Genomic DNA, 24,950 nt, shown 5'->3' with positions numbered 1-24,950 from the left:
GCCCACCAGAATTGCCTCTGATTTAATAAAACGACATAGTGTGCCCCCCAAGGTGAGACTCTTCAATGAATACACACGATGTATGTACAACATGTTAATTACAGAGACCTAAGCCATGGTGCTACAGTTAATGCTGAGATGAGTTTTGCGTTTAAAGCAGATCTTCAATCAGTACATTAGGTATGAGAAACCCAGCACCTTCTCCTCAAAACAACAGCATTTACTCTCCAAGTACAGAATGAATCTTGTGAGAACTTACAAGTCAGTCCATTAAATAGTTTATGAGTTAAAATTAATTTAAAAATGAGTCCTTAAGTAGCACCTGTCAGACCTGTGCTTTGTCCCAAGTGATCCTAGTAATAAAGCTCAACGAAATTTTCTGAATGGTTTATTCGCAAAAAGATGCATACAGCCCCCACCTCCACATGAAACTGCATGTGTCTGTGTAATTTTTAGCCCAGTGGTTGCTTGGGTTGTAGGAGACCCAGGTTTGAATCCCCACTCTTGAGCAAAGACATGAATTCATATCTCCCCTTCTCAGATGAAGGGTCCTAATCACCAGGCTATAGGCATTCTGCTACCAATCTCTTCTGTTGAAGCGGCTCTACTTTTTATGAATACATAAATGTTCATTGGGCCAGAGAAAGAGAGAGAGAGAGAATGACTCTCTAGATTGGAGTTGAAGTCACTCACCGTTTAGGTAGAAGTTGTCAATTCAAGCTCTCTCTCCATCTGATTCAGAGGAGGATTTGACTCTATATATTGGAGTCAGGTGTTCTCATTAGCCTAACGGTTTCAGCTGACTTTTTGCAGGCTAATTGGAGTCATGTGTCCACCCTAGCCTGGAGCAGCCCCTGCTCTGGTCAGTCACAGAACAGAAAACTGCTTATCCAGTGGCCAATATATCTGCCTTCTACTACTCTGCTATACCCAACTGGCCTGGGTCTATCACAATATATGAAGAAAAATGACAACATACTTCTCTGAAGGTACCATTATGATCAGCTGATTTCCTCCTCTCTCCCCACCCCCCACATTAGCTCAGCACTGAATTACAATAGCATCATACCTGAAAACTTGTCCATGTCTTTAAAAGGTAAGGTATACACAAGCTGCAGTTCATTCTGTTGTACCAAGCTGGCTCCAGGGATATGCTGTCTGATCAAGGCTGTTGTAGCTTCTATATTGCAATACCCATCTATATGCATACTAAAAATACAAAGTATTTTAAAACCTTTGTTTCTTCATCGCCATTTTTTGAAAGCATAACAAAACAGAGTGAAAGTGATATCTGATCAACAAAACAGAGTGAAACAGAGCAACAAAACAGAGTGAAAGTGATATCTGATCTTCCCAAACAAGACAGAAAAATAAAACCTTTAAAAATTTAGGAGGATAATTTTAAATTATCCTACACCTTAAGGGGAAGACAAAGCAAATAACATGACACAAGGAAGGTGGCTAATAAACTAAAAAATAATACCTCAAGCGGTAGCCAATTCCCCATTTGGTTTTGAGGAAGAGAGACGAGCCAACACATTTCAGCATCCCTTGAGAAATCACAGCTTTTCGATCTAGAAACAAAACCAGGCATTTTTATTCTGAGGACCAGCAGTCTACTCATAAAACAATGGCATGACCAAAGAGAGAAAACTCTGCTGTCTACTGACAGCGGAAAGAGCACCTGTTCACCTTATATGCTAAATACAGTTCTACTTTACACTCTGCAAGCCCCCAGTAAATGTGTCCCACAGGGCCACAGCAAAACTCACCAGCAAGAATATCTGCCTCATCCATGAAATGAGTACTGAATACTGTTACCCGATTGGCTTGTCTGTTTTTCAGGAGATTCCAAACAATGTGCCGAGAACATGGGTCCATACCAGCAGTTGGTTCATCCAAAAGTAAAACCTACACCATGGTTAGGAAAAAAGGTATAAAAAAATCCAAACCCTCCATAGTCACCATCTGAGATACCCACATCACAAAATCCTACAGAAACCAGGAAGACTATTAATTCAAGGGCAGTTTTGCTCTATTTGTTTAAAGGTAGGGTGGGAAAAATTTCTTACCTTAACCAACTAAAAGGTATGCAAAACATCCATCATAACTATTTACTTTTTTAGAAAGTTCATCACCTATTTCTGATTAACAGAAAAACCACAAACTACCTCAGAAATGCATCTTCACAACTGGATACATTCGGTTCCCACTATAAATAAATTTAAACTACAGTGGTAAAAAGACACATTAGTTCCTTTTACCAATAGTTGGTGACATTTAATATGTATATTTTTAAAAAGGTAGGAAATAATGAAGGGTATTGTTACTTACATCTGTACACTGCAACCTTTAAACATGTACCCAGTCTAAAGGAGCATCACACCGTATAGGTCACAAATAGCAACCATTTAACTTTGTAATCAGAAAGAGCCTGTCATGTCCCAAGTGCTTGCATGGCTTTTTCAGGTCATGAGCCTGCTCTCTCTGACAACTTGTACTGTACTGTTTTTAGAGGGTGCAATGTGCTACCCTCCATTCCAGATGCAGTGTAACCTTTTATGCTAATTTACCACAGAAAAGAATGATATAATCCAGTTTCTACATTCATTAACACAGTTAACTCTTTGCAATGTAAAGGATGCATGCTTCAACTTGGCAATTTTAAATTGTTTAAGCCAGAGTCAGTATGAAACATAGGAAGAGTTGACATATTTTTGCACCTTCTTATTTGCATCGCTTGTAATTGCCAAGTAATATGAACACGGGTACACTATCCATGCATATATATGGAACAAGCAGTAACTTAGGACTGTGCTTATGCCCCCTTACCTTTGGGCTCCCAAGAACAGCAATTCCTATCGACAGCTTTCTCTTCTGCCCTCCACTTAATTTTTTAGCTTGGTTATCTCGGATGGGCTGCATATCCAAATCATTCATCACTTTCTGCACCTTTAAAAATATAACAGAAGTGTTTCATGTCAACCAAAATGAGATACAGTGATTAAAACGTGACTGGCATAATTATCAGCAGTCTTATGTTACATTTTGACAAATTATTGATCATTTTAAATTGTTCTAATTAACATTTTTAAGCCCCTTTCTTCGAACGATCTTCTTGGAGGCAAACCCCTGTACCAACTGTCAACAGTGTCTATTACACAGGATCAGGGCCTTGAAGTTTAACCTACCAAGACTGGATAAATTATAGGAGGCCAATGTTTGTAAACAAGCATTAGTATTTATATGTTCCAGTAATATTTCGTTATAGTAGAACAAACAAATTCAACAAACTTTACTTAAAGTATCTTCCTATATTTTCCCTCTTTAATAAAATAGTGTATTGGTCTTTTATTATAAACTAGACTTGCAAAGTGACTTCCATTATGCTATCAATAAAGCTATATTAACAGTGAATACACATTGTATATAATTTATATCTGAGTGACGTACCTCTTGTATCAGAAGATTGGGAGATATCCCTTTAATATGAGCAAATATTGATAAATTCTCTTCCACAGTTAATACGTCAAAATGTATATCTAATTGTGGGCAAACTCCCGTAATCTTTCTTACGTCGAGCATTTCATCAATTTCAGAGATTCTGTGTCCATAGACAGATGCGAACCCTAAAGAACAAAATGTAAAAAGAATTTAAGTGTTTTTAAACCCAACCACTACTTTGATCATCAGCATACACAGACTAATGTCATCAATTAAAATGTACGTATAATTTAAAATTAACCTATTTCAGATCGCCTGAGAAAACGAGTGTAACTTGAAATATCCTCAAACATCAGTGGCCTCAGGTTTTGAAGGAAGGAAAAAAGGACATTAAAATACGTAGATTACAGCCATACACATCCTATTTTTCCCCTAAAGCCAGAGAATTCTTACCATCAGAAGGTGGGCAGAGTCCACAAAGAATATTCATCAGTGTTGTCTTGCCTGTTCCACTATGCCCAAGTAAAGCTGTAATCTGACCCTCATATATGTCAAAGGATAAACCTGACCCAGAAAGAAGAAAGGAACAAGTGAAATAAGAAGTTAATGACATATGTTGTGTTATTCTGCACAGGCTTATGTCACTGCAGTAAATTCAAATACTGACATATAGGGTATGCATTTACTTTGTATTCCAAGGAACATCTTACTTCAACATTTGAACACAATCTGGTAAAACTGCAACAGCAGCAATAAATAAAAGTGGGGATAAGATGCCCTGCTAGCACTGCCTATGAGGAGACCTGAGCTTAGAAGCAGTGGTTCTCAACCTATTTACCACTGTGGGCCACATATGCAGCTCTCTCTGTGTTATGCGGGCCACATGCACATGATATATATACTCCCTTATGGCCCTGAGGATGTCACATGGGCCACAGCTGTGTGCTGACTGGGCTGCAAGCAGTTGAGAACCACTGAGTTGGAGGCTCCCATACCACTAGCTCATGGGAGCCAGTAAGAGGTCCCTCTGTGCATACTTACTGGAGTTAGGAGACAGAAAAGGGGACTAGGAGCATGGAAGGGAAAGACGACACCCCACAAGGAAAAGGACCAAAGAGGAGGCTACAGAGTCTGTTATGAGCCCCTTTGTCATACTGTTACAGGCAGACTGGCTAAAGACACAAGGGAGCACACACACAACCATACTTAACACTTCATGCTCCCACCCAAAGAAAAAGCACAAAAGACATTATTCATGGGTTATTTCTCCTTCCATTTCTGATAAGTAGCTTAGAAGCTAGACATTTTCTTACTTCTGAGAGCCTCCACAGTTTCACCCTTTTTGCGGAAAGTTTTCTGAACACAGCTGATTCTGAAAGAAGACGTCATTTTATTAAAGAAGAGCTTAAAATATTATTTTCTTTTGCAAGGAAAGATCAAGATGAACAGCTCTGCAATGGTGATATAGAAAGGTTTTGACACATTTTACTGCTATCCTGAAATCACACAAATGGGTTGGAGAAACATGTATAAACCAAGAGAGTGGACATCTTTTTGCAATCTTTTGCGTGCATTGTTTATATTATTGCCTCTCTGGGCTGGCAATAGGGGGTGAGGGTGTTCCTCATGGACTTCAGTATTTTCTACCATGGCAGCCGAATAATTCGCTAAGTAACCCATACTGTTATTTATTTCTCATAGCACCAACAATGTACTAGGCAGTTTCTAAACAGAATAGAAGGCCCATTCTATGAGTCTATGCCCCAGTTAGCTCACAGGAGACAGACAGATGGTAGACGGAAGAGGTGAAATGTAGTGGACAAAGTGGCGGTAAGTAAGACTAAAGTTAACCACAGTATGTTTTTCCTCTCCTAAAGAGGCTATATGAAATCCCTGTCCTCCCCCCGCAATTACGCCTCAAACTTATTCAGATAAAGGTAGTTCAGCTAGTTTCTCCAAAGGCGCCAGGACAGAAGTTGGTCTTTGAGAACTATATGAACTCAGAAAGAGCAGTGGCCGTACAGATAAAGTCAGGAGGTGTGATCTATGTGTAGAGAGCAAGGTAGGGGGAAAGGGTATGAAATCTTTGTGTGAGAAGATCACAGATATGGGAGGATGGTGCTGACATCAGTGACAAAGGGGAAAGCGTTGGTTGATGTGGAATCAGCTAAGGAGTAAGAATGATCCAGCATTTTATATGAGCTTAGGACGATCTGGGGAGAAAACCTGATTCTTCACACTGAAGTGGATTTATTCAAAACAACTTTTTAAGACATTAACCAAAAAAAAAAAAAAAATCGGTCTGATTCTGGCTACTGAACACAAATATTTTTGTTTGAGACTAATGGAACCATGTAAAAAAATGGAGATTTAGATTATTTCCCAATGTCTATCATGCCACTATAACAGTGATTTAATAGCTCATATGGATGATCCAGAATAAACGCTTATATTAAAATATTGGGAATATACGAAGGTACAGATTTAAGAGAATTAATGTCATTTTCCACATGGACTGCAAAAGGTGCTGGAAATGGATCGCTTTTACAGTGTTGTTGTAAAGCTAGTCTAGTGGCTCCCCTGTGTGGCTTTGGTGGAATGTGCAATTCTTCACATAAATACCAAAAGGGATTTACAAAACATATCTGAATCCAGTTTTCAAGATTTAACAGAGAAAGTCTTTTTTTCTTGAACTGTAAACCCACCTGACTTCAGCATCTGAAATCATTTATGGCATCACTGAAACCAAAGAACCTGGATTTCATGTGGCTTCATCCTGCTAGACTAGGACTATTTTCAGAAGGTTTGGTTTGATTTACATACAGTAGGTTAAACATTTCCTTTTCCAAAACCAACTTTGTCATCTTTGGAAAACATCCATATAATGGAAGATGTGGCTTCACAGAAAATGGACAATTGCTACTTTAACGTGTAAAGAACTAGATGTAATGCATACCATATGCTATTTGAATCAACAGATTAAAAATTACTGTTAATTCCCAGGCACACACAAAACAGGGGAAGTACGACAATAAATCTGTACCATTGCAGGAAGTTATACCTGATAGCTTCTTTTCCCTGAAATTCTGAAGATACAGGTTCAACCATCTCACTGAAACTTAAGCTTCCATTAACACTACTCTCATATAACTCCTTGTAATTTCTTCTGCGCTTTGACCAAAACGAGGGCTTCATAAAGAAAAATGATGGCCGTCTTAATCCAAACTCACCTAAGCAATAAGAAAGAAAGAAAGCAAGCCTTCTGAATGTTAAGAACAGATATGACTCAGTGTTTGGATTTTGGCTAAGAAAACTGGGCCTGATCATGCCACATTGCTTATCATTAAACCCATCACTACGGTTCTGATTAAGGAAAGCATCCCTATTCAGCAAAGTCTATCCTTAAGTGTTTTGCTGAGAAGTGATGGATTTATGCAAGTACTTAAATACTTTTCAGAATTAGGATCTTGAGAAGAGTGATTTATATACCCACATCACAGAGAAAAAGATTAGAAGCAAAGGAATTTGTATTGAAAGATCTCACACATGCAGTAGAGAGAAATTTGTTCATAGGTATTAATACATTTGTTCCCAGGTGTATCACATTTATGAACACATCAATAACTTAACATAACATCTTGGACAGACACAATTCCCAAGAACAACAATTGCAAAGACTGTGATAACAGCTTGGTCAATAAGGAAAGAAAATTATTCTGGAACAATAATAAGAACATACGGGGTCAGACCAAAGGTCCATCTAGCCCAGTATCCTGTCTTCTGACAGTGGCCAGTGCCAGGTGTCCCAGAGGGAATGAACAGAACAGGTAATCATCAAGTGATCCATCTCCTGTCACCCATTCCCAGCTTCTGACAAACAGAGACTAGGGACACCATCCCTGCCCATCCTGGCTAATAGCCATTGATGGACCTATCCTCCATTAATTTATCTAGTTCTTTTTTGAACCCCGTTATAGTCTTGGCCTTCACACAACATCCTGTGGCAAGGAGTTCCACAGGTTGACTGTGCGTTGTGTGAAAAAATATTTCCTTTTGTTTGTTTTAAACCTGCTGCCTATTAATTTCATTTGGTGACCCCTAGTTCTTGTGTTATGAGAAGGAGTAAATAACACTTCCTTATTTACTTTCTTCACACCGGTCATGATTTTATAGACCTCTATCACATCCCCCCTTAATTGTCTGTTTTCCAAGATGGAAAGTCCCAGTCTTATTAATCTCTCCTCATGTGGCAGACATGCCATACCCCTAATCATTTTTGTTGCCCTTTTCTGAACCTTTTCCAATTCAAATATATCTTTTTTGAGAAGGGGCGACTACAAAATAGATATAACAAAATATAACCAAGCAGAATCAAATCCCAATCTGTGTGGTTTTTTTCCACTTCATTAGCATATTTCAGAAAAGTAAAATTCATTTGAATGAAAAATCATAAATATTACTTTAAAATATAAGTAATTTATAAATACATTTATAAATATTTAACAGCCACACTTCTCATCTTTTTGCCTGACATGAGTGTTGCTTTACATGAAGTTAAAGCAAAAAAACATAGAAAGTGGCATTACTATATACCAAAGTGTCTTGGACACTTTATTTAAATACAGTATGTTAGAGCCATCAATTAAGGGTCTGGTTTTCAGAAGCGCTTAGCACCCAAAGCTGCCACAGACTTCAAGTGGAGTTGTGAAATTCAGGACCTATGTGGTTCTGTTCAATATTTATCTCAGATTCTAAACAACATACCTGGAATGACCTGATCAAGATAGACAGCTAGAAGTAGGTAAAACATGCTATCCAGAACCAGTAAAATAAGAGAAATAACTAGTGGATAAGGACCGTGATTTAAATTTGAAAATATTGCACCATCTTGATAATCTTCCAGATGCATGACCTGCAAACCAACATGAAAAAGTTTAGCTACTACAAACTGTATTTTCATCAACCTGAAATTAAACATGACAACACAGTACAAAAATAAAATTACAAAGTAATATTATATAAGAACTAAGCGTGGGCGGTTGTCATGGTAACAAATGCAAAGAGGATGAAATGCTAGTTTCAAAAGAAAAAAAAATAATGGCACACAGTATTTTAGTTCATATTAAGTTGTTTGCTGTAGGGAATTATAAAAGTCATACTTTGTGCCATAAATAAAAAATAAAAAATTCACAAATTTATAGAAAAAAATTAAACTATTTAAAATATTTGAAATTGAGGTAAGACAAATATTTGCAGTGTATTAGTAACTTGACAAGTAAAAGTTATATATTAAATAACAACAGCCACACCGGGTCAGACCAATGGTCCATCTAGCCCAGTATCCTGTCTCTGACAGTGGCCAGTGCCAGATGCTTCAACCAGTCAGAGGTTTAGGGACACCCGGAGCACAGGGTTGTGTCCCTGACCATCTTGGCTAACAGCCATTGATGGACCTATCCTCCATGAATTTATCTAACTCTTTTTTAAACCCAGTGGCACTTTTGGTCTTCACAACATCCCCTGGCAACAAGTTCCACAGGTTAACTGTGAGTTGTGTGAAGAAGTACTTCCTTTTGTGTTTTAAACCTATTGCCTATCAATTTCACTAGGTAATCCCTAGTTTGTGTGTTAGGTGAAGGGGTAAACAGCATTCCTCTATTCACTTCCTCCATACCTATCACAATTTAATAGACCTCTATCATATCCCTCCTTAATCATCTTTTTTCTAAAATGAACAGTCCCAATCTTTTTAATCCCTCCATACCCTAATCATTTTCGCTACCCTTCTCCACACCTTTTCCAATTCCAGTATATCTTTTTGAGATGGGGTGACCACAACTGCACACAGTATTCAAGTTGTGGGTGCACCATGGATTTATATAGCAGCATTATGATATTTCTGTTTTATTATTTAACCCTTTCTTAATGGTTCTTAACATTCTCTTAGCTTTTTTGATTGCCATTACACACTGACCAGAAGTTTTCAGAGAACTATCCACAATGACTTCAAGACCTGTGGCAACAGCTAATTTAAACCCTATCCTTTTGTATGTATAACTGGGATTATTTTTTCCAACGTGCATTACTTTGCACTTATCAACACTGAATTTCATCTGCCATTTTGTTGCCCAGTCATCCAATTTTGTCAGATCCCTTGGTAACTCTTCTCAGTCTGCTTTGGACTTAACTATCTTGAATAATTTTGTATCGTGGCAAATTCTGCCACTTCACCCTCCAACCCCTTTTCCAGATCATTTGTGAAGATGTTGAATACCACAAGTTCCAGTACAGATCATCAGGGAACCCCACTATTTACCTCTCTTCATTGTGAAAACTTATCATAGAATGGAAGAAACCTCAGGAGGTCATCTAGTTCAATCCCCTACTCAAAGCAGGACCAACACCAATTACATCATCCCAGCCATGGCTTTGTCAAGCTGGGCCTTAAAAACCTTTAACAATGGAGATTCCACCACCTCCCTAGGTATCCCTACCCTTTCTTTCCTATCTTCTAACCAGTTACCGATCCATGAGAGGACCTTCCTTCTATTCCCATGACTGCTTACTTTGCTTAAGATCCTTTGGTGAGGGACCTTGTCAAAGGCATTCTGAAAAGCCAAGTAAACTACATAGATCGGATCATTCTTGTTCACATGCTTATTGACTCCTTCAAAGAATTCTGATAGATTGGTGAGGCATGATCTCCTTTTACAAAAGCCATGCTGACTCTTCCCCAGCACGCCGTGTTTATCTATGTGTCTGATAATTCTGTTGTTGACTATAGTTTCGACCAATTTGTCTGGTATTGAAGTTAGGTTTACCGGCCTGTAATTGCCAGGGTCGCCTCTGGACCCTTATTAATAATAGGTGTTACCTTAGCTCCCTTCCAGTCATCTGGTACAGAGGCTGATTTAAGTGAAACATTACATACATTACAGACCACAGTTAGACATTCTTAAATAGGAAAGAAAAGTTACATCCTAAAGAGGAAGTAATTAGGGTGCTAGACAGGCACCTGAAAGTCCCAGGCTCAATTCCTTACTCTGCAACAGACTTCTTGTATGACCTTCGCAAGTCACTTACCTTCTCTGTCTCAGCTCCTCCTCTGTAAAATGGGGATAGCCGCGCTTCCCTATCTCACAGGGGTATTGTGAAAACAAATACATTAAGGCTATGGTGATGGTGATGGGAGCCTCCTAATTATCTTAGCTAGATCTTATATCATATCAAGTTACTCTTCATTTGTTTGTGCATGCAAAGGTAGTAAAGAATAACACCCAGTTTACTTACCTGTGCAATCCCAATCAAGAACGTACACTGACACAAGGGGCTTAGGGTCCATACAAAAGACTTCGGAAAATCATCCAGCAGGACAATAGTGAGACCCACAAAACCAAAAGCCAGGGTTGCCAAAAATTCAACTACACCCACATGCTTTGATTTTTTAAATAGAGTCGTCAGCATGAAAGCAAAGAAAACCTAGAATACAAATCAGAACATCACTGCAGAGCACAAGAGATCTGGCATAGAAATGCTGCAATTAACATTTTTATCTTCAATGAACAAGTTACTTTCCGTTTACAATAATTGCAATGCTTTGCCAAGACTTTATCCCTGTTAATATCAATACCTCATTTGGTAACAATAGGCCTTCAGCAATACAACTGATTTCCTAATATTGTCCGTGTCACAGAATGAAGAACTGAAGTATTAAACAATAAATTAAGGGAGACATACTTCAAAGTTCTTCACATTATTAAACTTTTCCAATCATAAATTAAGAAATTATAATAAATAATATTGCAACTGTTTAAAATACTCTAAGTGACTTGTACAGATTCAGACCGTAACAAAGTGGAATCGCCAAGCTTCAGTCAGGGTCACAATGTTATTCAAGTGATCTACAATTGCAGAGTACAAGGAACATAGTACAATATTTTGCAAAGTTTGGAGAAGACAAAATATGGGAAGTTGAGAGTCAGCACAAAACAAACATAAGGCCCCAGGGGTCTAGAACTCAGGCCTGCAGTGCTGCTGCTGACATCTCCATGCTGCCAATTAGCGGCAGCTGTGACCAGCTTGCACTCCACAGCCCAGGATCCACTGTGGACACAGATCGTGGGAAACCCCGCCTCAACAGATGTGACAGAGAGCAGCCCCACGACTCCTGATTGGATCCCAGCCCTATACAAATCTAAGGGGCATGCCAGGAAGTGTCCAGGCAACAACGCAGATTCCCTGTAGCTGCCCCAACCATTCCTTGCTCCTGAACTTGTGGCTTCTACCTCGGCTTCCTTTGGACTTCAGCTTCTGACTCAGACTCTGAAACCTGACTCGGATTCTGACTCATGGTATCAACCCTGACTATGCGCTCCTTCGCTATTCCCTGCCTCAGGTCTGCCCCTGCTCTGACCCTTGGTCCTGACTGCCTGTGTTGGGATGCTGCCAACTGGAACTCTTCCTTCATTAGAGGCTCAGTCCCGCAAGATGCTGAATACTCTGGCCCCGATTCTAGCAAAGCACTCGATCCTGCGCTTAACTTTAAGCACATTACTAGTCCCACTAACGTCCATATAACTGCTCAGGTACTTGAAGTTAAGAATGTGCTTAAGTGGTTCGCTGGATTGAGACCTGAGTACTAGGGAGAGACAAGGCAGGTGGAGGGAATATCTTTTATTGGATCAACTTCTGTTGGTTGAACTGACAAGCTTTGGGATTTTACATAGCTCTTCTTCAGGTGTGGAGAAGGTAACCCAGCTAAATACAAGGTGGGACAGACTGTTAAGCATAGGGGTTCATGCATGTTGTAGGAGATCACTTAAAATGAAGTGGACAATTAGCAACTCTGCAATAGGAGGACCCTGGAGGGTTAGTAGGAAGCAGGGAGTGTGACAAATTGATGTAATGAGCCATAAAACCAGTGCCTCTATTAAGTCCATGATTTTTAGTGTGCTGCAGAGTAATGAATTTAAGTTCCCAGGCTTGTCTTTTGAAGGTATTGTGAAGGTTTCCGTTGAGAACAAGGTCTGAGAGGTCAGATAGAGTGATCATTTTGTGAAAGGCCCACCTATTTTGCCCATAGGTGATAGAAAAATGATAAAAGACAAAAACATCCTGTGTGAGTTCATTAGAGAGCATAGTGATTGTCTCATTTCACCCACATAGTAGTTATTGGGGCATTTGATACACTGGATGAGGTACACCACATGCTGCGATAGGCATGTGTAGGACCCATGGATCTCGAAAAGGTTAGTTGTGGGGATATTGATCATTGTAGCAGTGGAGATGTGGCTGCACATTTTGCATTTGTTGTTCTGGCAGGGTTTGGTGCCACTTTGAGTTGGTGTGTCATGCCATTCTTTCAGGATGGGGTTCCAATTGAGCATGGGTTCTACGTGTTTGATGATACCTGTACAGGTTCTGATGTAGAGTGGCAGGTGACAAGCAGGGCTGTGCAGTTGGTGTTTGTTTTTTTCTGCTGTACTGTAACATGTTCTCCCAGGGTACCTGGGTGGCCCATTCTATGATGTCACCTACTTCTCTGGCGGAGTGTCCTTGGTTAGTAAAGGAAGTTTAAATGTGTGGAGGTGTGTATCCTGGGCTCTCTCTTTTGGAGCATGTTATCTGGAATCTGAGTGCCTGGCTGTAGATAACAGATTTCTTGGTGTATCCCAGAAATTGATGCTGATATGGGAGTGTTCTACAGAGAGTTTGATAGACAGGTGGTAGGTGTGGAAATCCGAGGGAGTTTGGGTCATTTGTCCAGAGGATGAAAATATCATTAATGTATTTCAGGTACATGTTTTTGTGGTGCATTTTCCCAGAGATTCTTCTTCAAGGTGGCCCACAAAGAGGTTGGCATATTGTGGAGCTGTCCTAGTATCCATGGCTGTACTCATGGTATAAACAAAGTGTTTGTTGTTAAATGTAAACTTCTTATGGGTAAGGATGAAATGGATGAGATTGAAAATGTGTTTGAGGTGGATTGCTGAGCATTGTCCATTGTCTTGTAGATATTTGAAGCAGACAGCGGTGGCGTAATAGTGAGGGATGTTGGTGTACAGGGAGAGGACATCCATGGTGGCAAGGACAGTGTTCTGAAGGAGGCTGTTAATGTGGCATAGTTTCTGGAGGAAGCTGGCCCTTTTAATGGTGAGTGGTTTGAGGATGGTTTCTATAAGTCCTGATATTTGCTCAGTAACAGGATTGTGGCCAGATACACAAACAAGGAAATCCAAGCAGACCCATTGTATCTTGCAGAACATGCAGATGGTCCCTGGGGTGGGTTTGTGGGGTATGAAGTTGTAAAGTTTCTCTTGAAGTTGTTTGGAGAAGGGTTTGATGATATCCTTCAATTCTTGGGTGAAGGAGAGCTCTGCGAAGTTTAAAAGTTTCTCCCTTCCACCAACAGAAGTAGGTCTAATAAAGATTTTTACCACACCTATCTTGTGTCTCTCATATGCTGGGACCAACACGGCTATACCACCACCACAAACCAGAGTAGTTGGCATTTTGGGAGACTGAGCCATACATGAAGTAGTGGGGTAAAATAAGCAGGAATAATAAACCTTTTAAAAAAAGAAAAGGAGTACTTGTGGCACCTTAGAGACTAACCAATTTATCTGAGCATAAGCTTTCGTGAGCTACAGCTCACTTCATCGGATGCATACTGTGGAAAGTGTAGAAGATCTTTTTATATACACACAAAGCATGAGTATGTGTGTATATAAAAAGATCTTCTACACTTTCCACAGTATGCATCCGATGAAGTGAGCTGTAGCTCACGAAAGCTTATGCTCAAATAAATTGGTTAGTCTCTAAGGTGCCACAAGTACTCCTTTTCTTTTTGCGAATACAGACTAACACGGCTGTTACTCTGAAACCTTTTAAAAAATCCCATGATATTTGATTTTAGTACATTTCTGCATCTGTGGTATCTCCTATTCAAATCATAAGAGATTTAGTAAATACGTGTGTAAATTCAAATACTGTGAGGTTCAAGTGGCCACCTGAGTACGTGACATGAGAAGCTACATAAAAACTCCCAAAACAATTGTGAGAATAAAGAGAATGGTGTGATAAAGGCACTTGTTTACCATTTGGGGTAGGGAAAAGTGCATTGGAAACATGTCTAGAATGGGGGAAAACAGCGGATGGGAAGAAGCACACTGGGGAGAGTGACCTCAATGAACCACAGACAAACTGAATTCACGAAACACTTACTGAGGATATTCCATATAGGAAAAAAAGAAGAAATATCACGAAGGAGCTACTTTGGGGAAATAGTGAGGAGGCTGTTGCAATGACTGCCATGAGAATGGACATGACAAAAATCAGAGTTGTGTACAGCAGAACCCAAGACAGCCTGGAAGAAAAGGAAAAAAAGGGAAAATTCCTACATTAACTAAATTATTGTACTGGAATAATTCAAAGTTACAATTCTTTAATATTCCAGAATGCTGCACAAAAGGGAAGCAAAACAATGTGCCAGAGTCTCAGAGGAAAGGAGGTCTCTAAGTGCAAATATTATTCTAAGCATCATTGCATGTACTTTCATACTAATTGCATCAAAATAAAGCAAAACATTGTTCTCAATCTACAATTTTGTAATTTCCATAATTAATTCCCTCATTTAATTGAAAGAGAGTCAGTGAGGAGCAGCTTTTAATAATTAAAGAAAATGCTACTTAAATTTTAATGCCCTAGTCAGTCCAGTAATACAATATTCCTCTATATAAAATAAACTTTGTTGAAAAGTCAGAGAACAATTTCCTTCTTAGGGAACAGATGCAGCCTGTAAAAGGATAAGAAGTGTGACATATTTACTTAGCTAACAACTCACTCGTTTAGCCCTTTTATAGTGCTTCCAATTTTCAAAATGCTGCACAAACACCACTTAAGTAACATGTCTGCAGGGATGCATTTGACAGAGAGGTTCCCTAAAGCAGCGAAGGGAAGTGACTTGGCCACATGTATCAAGAAATAGTGACTGGGGGGGTGGGGAGAAAGTAGTCTGCTAATATTCTCAATTAAGGGCTTGATCATGCAAACAGCATTTATTATTGAGAACAATCCAACTGAACTATTCATAGTAAAAAAGGATTATATTTGGTGGTAGCTTTTTGCAGGATACAGCTCTAGTACACCAGTGGCCACCATTACTGGGCATGCAAAACTAAGCTAAGCTCATTTGTTCCCCTATAACCATACTGTATTAAAATGAGCACACCCGTGACATGGAAGAATAGGCATTACATGGTAGAATACCAATCATTAAAGAGGATGCACTTTAAAATCTGAATGTCTTCTGCACAGATTTCTCTCTCACATAGGTCACAATACTACAGCAGTATTCATCTAGTCCACATACTGGAACTAATGTGAGTGGAAAGGAGACTGTCACTTGTCCAACATCAACATCAGGAAAAAGGAGTTACTGAGTTAAAAGGAGGAAAAAATATAGCTCATGCATGTAGCATCTTATTTATTCACATCAGGCATCTAGTGTATTTTTGAGGGATTTCTATATGGCCAATTAGGAAGGAATGTTCAACTGCACAAACACAAAATGCGAAATGACTGCTGAGGAAGGAGTGCTGCGGAAAAGGATCTGGGGTTATAGTGGATCATAAACTAAATATGAGTCAACAATGTAATACTGCTGCAAAAAAAGCAAATATCATTCTGCGATCTATTAGCAGGAATGTTATAAGCAAGACATGAGAAGAAATTCTTCCACTCTGTTCAGCACTGGTAAGGCCTCAACTGGAGTATTGTGTCCTGTCCTGAGCACCACCTTTCAGGAAATATGTGGAATCTCCAGCATTGGAGGTTTTTAAGAACAGGTTAGACAAACACCTCTCAAGGATGGTCTAGATAATACTTAGTCCTGCCTCAGTGCGGGGGACTGGACTAGCTGACCTGTCGAGGTCCCTTCCAGTCCTACATTTCTGTAATATAAAGCAGAAGAATAATGGAAATCTATATGAGGTTTTAGATGAAGCATCATCATTATGACATTTGCTTTTCAAACAGGAACAAACTTTATGCTATTATAAATGTGTTTAAGCAAGGCTTGCCCAACATTCTCATCAATACTACAATAGCCTAAAAAGAAGATTAACAGTAACCAACTGGTGAATTTTAAAGATTTATTATAAAATAACATTTACCCTATTTATTTAGAATAAGAGTTTTGTTGTATACTCACATACCAAAAGGCAGTGTCATGAAGGCCCATTATCTTTAAAAATTCCTTCAACTTCTTCTCCTTTTCTGCCACAATATGAATTGCCAAATAGTACCCAAAGGGTGAGAAAGCTATTACTAGGTAAATTAAAATAATTGCTCGAGGAAAATAATCAATTTTCATATCAGCAGCCTCTCCCATAATAATAGCTTTAGTTGATTCCAGTTCTTCCCAAACTGAATGATTAGTCTTCAGCTAAGAACAAAGTGAAAGAATATTTTAATCAGTTTTGATTTTACAGCTCCACCAACCGAAAAAAAAAACAAACCAACCCCCAAATACCCCCAAAAAGCATTCACCTGTTAATGTAAGATCCAATCCTGGAGGCATTTACACACATACCAAACTTTACTGACATAAGTAGGCTCACAGACTTCCCTGAGACTTTAAATACGTGCTTGTGTGTGCGTAGGTCTGGGGCCTAAATCGCACGAAGTCCCAGAATATCATAGTTCAAAAAGGAGGGAAACATGACCTTCTATGGGACGATGGAGAAAGCGAGTGAACAAAAAACTTTAGGATGTCCATCTCCTAATAAGGGGACTGACCTGTGCAAGAATTTGTCAAATAGCAACTAGAACTAGAAAGAAGTAGTGGAATAGAATTCAAAACAAACACTGACCAGGAACAAATCAAACCAATCCATGCCACCCTATATCACTTAAACGGATGTTAGGTAGTAAAACAATTAAGAACTTTAGTTCAGCAAGGTAGAAGCTTCATCCCACTGCAAGACTGGCATACTCAATTGGATTAACCCCCTTTAGAGAAAGCTGACATTTGCTAGTAGGACACCAGGGTACCCACTGTCCAGACTGGCATGTCTGATTATTACAGAAAAGCTCAAAACCTCAACTTGTGAGAACTATTACACGCTCCCCACTAGGAACTTTTAGAAAATGGTGTTATGTTCAAGATCTTAACTACTGCAGTCATCAAAAGTGAACAGGGCTGTGGCAAAGCACTAACTGCATTCAATGCTAATTGACATTTCCCCACTGATATTACCAATGCAATGTGATTATTTACGGTACATATTGTAAAGAATCCAAAAGTAAAGCAATGGGGGTAAGTAACGCTGCCTTTCAAAATTTCCATATCTGTCACTTTTCTTCTGCAAAAGCTTTATGTATCTTAGATACACAGTCCAAAGTTTTCACGTCCTTAGGGTCTGCCATGGGAGCTACTCTCTAACTTAAGATTTTTCTAGGCATCTTTTTAGCTATACGAGGTGTAAGCTTGCTGTATCACCAACACACAGCTCTCAGAGAAGTTCCATTCAAAATAACATAACTACAACCCCCACTAACAGCTAGGTCTTAATTCCGACACTGAATACAGTTCATACAGTTACAATATGATTGGATTAAAAATGTGTTTTGTGGAATGAGAATTATCCCCAATTTCTTGGCTACCAAAAATCTGTTTAGTTTACGCCTTCTGTCCCAAACCTTTTAGAAATCCATCAGTAGGGGGACACATGGCTTCCTACCAATCGCCACTCAAACTGGTATTAAGTGTGCATCCATTAAAACAATCCCTCGTTACAAACCAGTGCTGGCAAACCATTTATTTTTAAACAGAAATAAGTTGCAGCATTAAGTCAATCAAAAATTTAAAAGGCTCACATTTAATGACAGACCATATAAAATAGATACAGAAGATTGAGCCACCAGAGCAAGAAAAACCCTTGCTTACCTTGCTACCTTAGCCCAAATACCATTCTGTGATAACTGTTGGCAAGTGCTAACATTTAATGACTGCCACTGCATACACATCACACTCACATATTTAGATGCATAACAATGTACAATCAGTAGTGCCGTTCATTTAGATGTGAACACTCGTTGGTGCAAAAATATTACAAAAACGCAAGAAAGTCGAAGGGGAACATATCTTGAAAGAAATCTTTCCTGAACCCCTCTTCTAGCCTTCAAACATCACCCCAACCCTTGCCAATCTCATCATCAGAAGCAAGTTCCTCACAGACCAGGAAACACTAACTTGAAGCAGCACCAGACCCTACCTTAGCAATAGATGCAAAACCTGCAGCCATATTTCCACTGCCACAATGATCAATACCCCCCACAATACACCTTTCAAGATCCATAGGTCCTACACATGCCTATCATATGTGATGCAGTTCATCAAATGCCCCAACAACAACCATGCAGGTTAAACCACGCAATCACTACACTCATGAATGAACTCTTGCAGAAAAATAATAAAAGACCCATCACCTGTGTGCAAACGCTTCTCACAAAACAATTACACCATACCTGCCCTCTCAGTCCTTGTCCTCAAAGGAAACCTGAGCAACACCTTCAAAAGATGAGCCACGGAGCTTAAATGCATAACTCTGCCAGACACCAAAAGACACGGATTCAATAGGCACTGATTTTATCTCTCAATATAACAATCTGTAGCCCACTAATTCTACACTGTCCGATGACTGCAGAGGTGTTAATTGCTCACTTCATTTTGAATGGTTTCTTACAACATGCGCTACTCCTTACACGTAACAAGTATAGTAACAAGTATACGTATACTATAAGTATACGTAACAAGTAAGGTCAACCTTTTATTTAGCTGTAACACTCTAATTACCTTCTCAGACCTGAAGAAGAGATTGAAAGTTCCTTCACCTCCAGAAGTTGGTCCAATAAAAGATATTACCCCACCCCCACCTCTCAGGAAACATTTTGTTAATCAGTTGTAGACCAATTTTAGAACCCTATTTCATATCAAGAAACTAACGCCATGTCTCTACATACAATGCCGCCGCAGCACAGCGGTACTGATGCACTGTGCCTCTGCAGTGTGTCTGGTGAAGATACTCTGTGCTGACGGGAGAGAGCTCGGCATAAAAAAACCCATCTCTGCAAGGGGCAGAAGCTGTGTCCTGCTGACATAGTGCTGTGCACACAAGCGCTTATGCTGGTTTAATTTACATTGCTCGGGGGGAGAGGGATATTCACACCACTGAGCGACAGAAGTGTTGCCGACATAGGCTGTAGAGTAGATACAGCCTAACAAGACAAAAAAAAAATCTCATTACAAGAATACCGAATCAAAAGCTATTTAAGCAATTTTGCCTTTTCACTTTACTTCTCTAGATTTACCTGTATTATTGCTGCATCGATACAAGCCTGTAGAGCTGCAAATCCCGAGTACCAGTATGTAACAGATTCACATCCCTTTGATAAACTGGAACAACTGGCTATGGAAAAATAAAGACATTTTAAAGCCAACAAAATCTCATTTAAAGCACTATAATAAAAAGACATTTTTCTCTAAAGCAGACATAAAACTTGATAGATATACCATAAAGCCAACGACAACATCACAAACCGATGGCTACTATTACAAGAATAATAGGATACAACCAATCACAGGATAATTTTTCAGCCACTTTGTCGGGTGAAGATTGAGAACCACTCCTCTTTACTATGGACAGAAACCTGCAAAGTTACTTTAATGAAAACCAAACTGTTTTGCAGTTATGAAAGTACAAAAAGGATTCCAAAAAAGATTCACACATGGACTGAAAGAGCCAAGGAAATGAAATGGCGAGAACGAGACCGAACTGTGAATTCTATCATAACATTTTCATGGGAAATTACTAACTTCACAGGTAATCATTCCTAGAATTAAAATACAACTTTAAGACAATCTTCTAATGGTGAAAAGCTGTGTATGAAATACACACTATTTTTTTTTTTTTTTAAGATTTGGACTGTCCACACTTTACCCTTTGAAGAACATTTTTCCAGTGTTTTTAAACAAAGGTAAGAGGAAAACAAGGTTATCTGCAAGAACACACACTCTTGTGGTGGAGGAGTTGCTGAAGATGCTGGGGCTATCACTAGAGTGTCTCATGTTTTGAGCTGTTTTGTACTTTTCAGAGCTTCTCAAAGCAAGGACCTAGGCTGAAATCCTGGTGCTAAAAAACTCCCACTGCCCTACGTTTTCACCACTTGTTTTTTACATGTAACATTGTCACTCTATAAATACAACCAAATTATTACTGATACAGAAAGATGATCACCTAATGCAGATTTCATTTGTGTCTTAACTATCCCTGCAACCAATTCCCAGTACAGGAAAATGACTCCTAGCTTTTTGTGGGAGTTTCCCTATCAATAACGCAGTCCAGCACATCTCCTGTGCATCAAAATACCCCAAAGAGTGAAAAACCAGCTTTCCCCCCCCCTTTCATATTGTATTGATGCTAAAGCCACCACTGTTAATGCTCTTTGGCTTTCTCGTGATAACACGTGAGGTAGCAAAGTCTGCACTTAGCATCACATGTGATGTCATAACAAAAGTAGGTCAAATTTTCAAGTTAAATGCCTTAAAAGTAGCATGTATATTTACCTCTTGATTCTACATTGATAGACGACACTGTGACAGCACCAGGAAAGAATCTAAGCTGGTAGGACACAGAATCTTTGAAAACTACACCAACAAAGTTTGAGGGGTTAACAGTACTAGCCTCTTGCAATTCTTTTTCACTGAAAAATTCTTCTGTAATTACACCTGCAAAATATTAAAAAATAGAATTATATCAGAATGCTTGTTTGAGAAGAACAATCAAAAGTGGACTATGTATTTTAAGCAAAGATTGTGTCATTTCTAAATAGGGCTACTTGTTTTCAGTATTTAGGGCCAAATTTTGGTCCCATTAAAATTTATGAGACTATTTCCCATTCACTTCAATGGAGCATGGATTTAAGTCTCAGCACTTGACGAGTTTTGTATGCGTTTTTAAAGGAAAATACATGTTAAAAATGAAAAGTGAAATTTTGCAGGGACTCAAAACATTTATTGTTGGGATAAGAAGCCACGCATCACTCCCAAATGTGAAATTCATCAGAAAGAACTTGAAACCAGCAGATCAGGAAACCACGGAAATGAAAGTTTCAGGTTGTGGTACCTGCGATTCTTTTCCTCTTGGCAGTCACATCAGTTCATACCAGAGGCACCATCTAAGCTACAAGTTCATATGAGGTTTTGGGGGTAGAATCAGGGTCAGCTGCACAGCTGTGTCAGCTCTGTAGAAGAGGCACAACTTAACTGTGTTTTGTTCATCAGTTTCAAAACCAGATATTGACATGGTGCTACTCACAGGATCTAAACCTGAAAGCCCTAGTTAAAATAAACTGATGTCTTCCTTAATTTACCATACAACAGCTCTTAGTGTATCTGTTAGCGTGAGATAGAACCTTTTGAGTTTGAGGATACTAAGCCCAATCCTGAAACCCCTCACTCAGATGAGTCATCCTGGACTTCAGTGGGACCACTGGTGTGAGGAAAGGGTCCTACTGTGAGGAAGGGCTGCAAGACTGAGCACATGACTGGCATCACACAATGCTCATCAGCTGAAGCAGACAATGATGACATCACAGCCCCTTCAAGATCTCAGCAGTAGAGGGGAGAAATACTGTCTAATCTACCTGAAGAGGACAAGTCTGATCAGCCATTCAAAGCAATAATATAATATTTTCCATCTAAACACAAAAAAGAACATGAGATGTGGAAGAATAAAATAAATACAATACCATCTGCAAAATATTCAAAAGACACTTTCTGCATGATTTTTCTTGTCATATTTGTCACTGGTGTGTATCCAAGAATGAAGTCCAAGAGCATGGAGCGATCTAAAGTACCAAGTTCAGTATTGGGCACCTCGCCAAACTTCCGATTTGGATGCATCATGCTCATTAATATAAGCCAAAATAAAAAAAATAGTGGAAAAAGGATTTCCTGTTGAAAAAACAACAACAAAAAACAAGACGACAATAAAAATCTCTCCTGAAGTTTACTCAACTTATAAACGCTTCAAGAAGTGACTGTGTCCTTCTCAAATTATTTGATTGTAAAGCTTCCTGCACATTTATCGCACTACATAAATAATCATTTTAATGCTGGCTGTTGCTGTGACATAGCCATGGGATTTTGCTAACCTGCAGTGATAACTTGGGAAGCCATTTTAGGATGCAAGTGCACCATTCCAACTCCTAAGAGGTTATAAACCAAAGAGCAATCTCTGTGCTCAGTTACATTGAACTTGGCGAAGTTCCATGGATGAAGCGGACGGCAGAATTTGGCTTCAGATGTTTTGATGTCTAGTTTCTTATCTAGAACATGATTTGGCTTTTGGTATAAACTTAACATTTGCATGATCTGAAAATGAAAAAGAACTCGTATATATTTCCAGCCCTGGAACAGTTAAGCAAGTGAAGCCAAGCCTGGTCTTGCCAAACAAATAAGTTAAATGTTGTCTTGTTGACCCTTGTAGATCCCCCTAAAAATCCAGGTACGTCACATAATAGAGCTGTTCAGCAAAATTTTAAAATAGGTAAATTTTAGAAATGATATCACAAATACTCCCAATACAATATTTTAATCATTGCATTTATTGATTTATTGTTCGGTGGTGATGTTTTGGGCTCGTGTTAAAATTACACAAAGGCACCTCTCAATCCTGACTTCCAGAGTTATGTGTATTTATATAGTTCATGTGCTGGAATGGCGGGTTATAGCTGTGAATGCTCTTTCTAGTTCTGAAACTCTCCTGCAACCGGACACTGGGTGGGCCACTTAGTCTGCCTGCAGCTATTTCCCCATCAGCAAAATGGGTATTATAAGGCTTCATTAATGTTTTATAACTTGCTTTGACATTCAAGGATGAATGATGAGATAGCACTCTGAAGTATTATGATGATGTTATTCGCAACAACATTATATTCTTAATTATCATTTAAACTATTTGCAAACATTTGCTTGAATGGTTCTTACAAGGAACTCCAAAAGGCAGTTCTATTACCTAATTGCTCTTATCAGTAACAAGCTTTCCCTGACAAATAATAGCCATTCTAAACTTAATCTCGTACTTTATCAGCATTATTTTACTACATGTAAAATAATGCTGATAATGCCCTAAAATAAGTAATGTTATTTTACCCCAATTGGTCAGTTATACTCTCTAGAAAGTGAATAGAGAAACAGAAATTACCACATTCAGATACAAAGACACAGGGCAAGACTATTTCTATAAAGCATTTCTTGCCAAAGGATCACAAGTATGATTGAAGGAGCCAATATATTTCAAACCTGAGCTCAAACTAATCAGTTATTCCCTCAATAATCAGAGACAATTTAACAAAGCTTAGTTTTGTTTCTAAGTCAGCTAATTTTTCAACCATAATCAGACACAGACATAGAGGCCAATAAATGGCCACGTAACCTACCTGCACACTACTCTTCTTAGTCCTGCATTTAACAAGGTAGTTCTTGAATAAGAGAGCTTTGGTTTGTCTCCACACTCCTGCCTCTCCTGCAGTTTCTGTGGCCATTTTTCCAAGAGTTACCTGTTTTAAAAACATACCAAAACAAACAAAAAAAAGCATTTGAAGTGACAACTATTAGTCGTACCTATTCAAGTTTTTTTCATGTAAAAAAGAGAAACCATGTGCCAGTTATATTGTTCTATACCAGTGATAAACTGTTTTCCATTGTGTAAACCCAATCCCACATTAAATTAAGACATTTGCACAGATACACACCCTAGACACATTTTGCAATTTCAAGACAGATGTCACATTGGGTTGCCTTATGGCAGCTTGGCATTCTGATATGTCTTTTTGAGAATACAATTTCCTATTCCAGCAAGTAAGTTTTCATATTAAAGAAATAAATAAACCTCTAGTCCTAATGGAAAAGACCTTCAAACCCAAGGATAAAATGATGCAGCGAGGGGCATGCCTGTGTTTGCAGACAGTCTGAAACAATACTTCTAAGTGGTGTCAACTACCCCCCTTCACCCCAAAAGTGCAGTAACTGAAACCTAATGATAATGTAAAAGGCAGCTTTGTTAACTACTTCACTATGATCACAGCAGGCAAGGAAGAAGAGAAAAGCATCCAATTATAAAAGTTGTTCAATCTACTGAAAGTATCATCTCGTATAAAAGAGTGCTGTGCACTGTCCTTTGGAGAAGCAGATCTGAACACATTCTTCAAACAAACAGCTCCAGAGAGGTATCTGATCTAGTAGACCACACACAAGATTGGAGATCACGCTTGGATTTTTAGTCCACTGACTTGCTGTCAGGCTTTGGGCAACTCACTTAACCTCTTTGTGTCTCTATTTCCTCAGTTGTAAAACAGGAACTACAATAGTTACCTCCATAACTGATGATGTTATGAGAATTGGTTTATGTTTGCACACCACTTTAAAGACATAAGCCACTCTA

General features: G+C 38.9%; 1 protein-coding gene across 3 annotated transcripts in view; it reads right to left on the bottom strand.

The window, feature by feature from the left end:
• The window catches only part of ABCA5 (ATP binding cassette subfamily A member 5), a 59,817-nt gene that overhangs the window by 31,078 nt on the left and 3,789 nt on the right, over window positions 1-24,950 (bottom strand). For all 3 annotated transcript variants that reach the window (XM_048817538.2, XM_048817540.2, XM_048817539.2), the window contains exons 3-18: window positions 23,947-24,066; window positions 22,255-22,459; window positions 21,071-21,232; window positions 19,816-19,913; window positions 16,659-16,888; window positions 14,668-14,809; window positions 10,735-10,923; window positions 8,209-8,356; window positions 6,506-6,674; window positions 4,758-4,816; window positions 3,898-4,008; window positions 3,454-3,629; window positions 2,833-2,952; window positions 1,773-1,911; window positions 1,484-1,574; window positions 1,070-1,209 (exon numbers count right to left, since the gene is read on the bottom strand). In XM_048817538.2, the coding sequence (XP_048673495.2) occupies window positions 1,070-1,209; window positions 1,484-1,574; window positions 1,773-1,911; window positions 2,833-2,952; window positions 3,454-3,629; window positions 3,898-4,008; window positions 4,758-4,816; window positions 6,506-6,674; window positions 8,209-8,356; window positions 10,735-10,923; window positions 14,668-14,809; window positions 16,659-16,888; window positions 19,816-19,913; window positions 21,071-21,232; window positions 22,255-22,459; window positions 23,947-24,051 (2,284 nt within the window). In that variant the 5' untranslated portion in view covers window positions 24,052-24,066. The remainder of the gene's footprint in view (window positions 1-1,069; window positions 1,210-1,483; window positions 1,575-1,772; window positions 1,912-2,832; window positions 2,953-3,453; window positions 3,630-3,897; window positions 4,009-4,757; window positions 4,817-6,505; window positions 6,675-8,208; window positions 8,357-10,734; window positions 10,924-14,667; window positions 14,810-16,658; window positions 16,889-19,815; window positions 19,914-21,070; window positions 21,233-22,254; window positions 22,460-23,946; window positions 24,067-24,950) is intronic.

This window comes from Caretta caretta, chromosome 14, assembly GCF_965140235.1.
Source record: "Caretta caretta isolate rCarCar2 chromosome 14, rCarCar1.hap1, whole genome shotgun sequence".
NCBI lineage: Eukaryota > Metazoa > Chordata > Testudines > Cheloniidae > Caretta > Caretta caretta.
The sequence above is the reverse complement of the archived record's forward strand: the minus strand, read 5'-3'. Positions and strand labels throughout refer to the sequence as shown.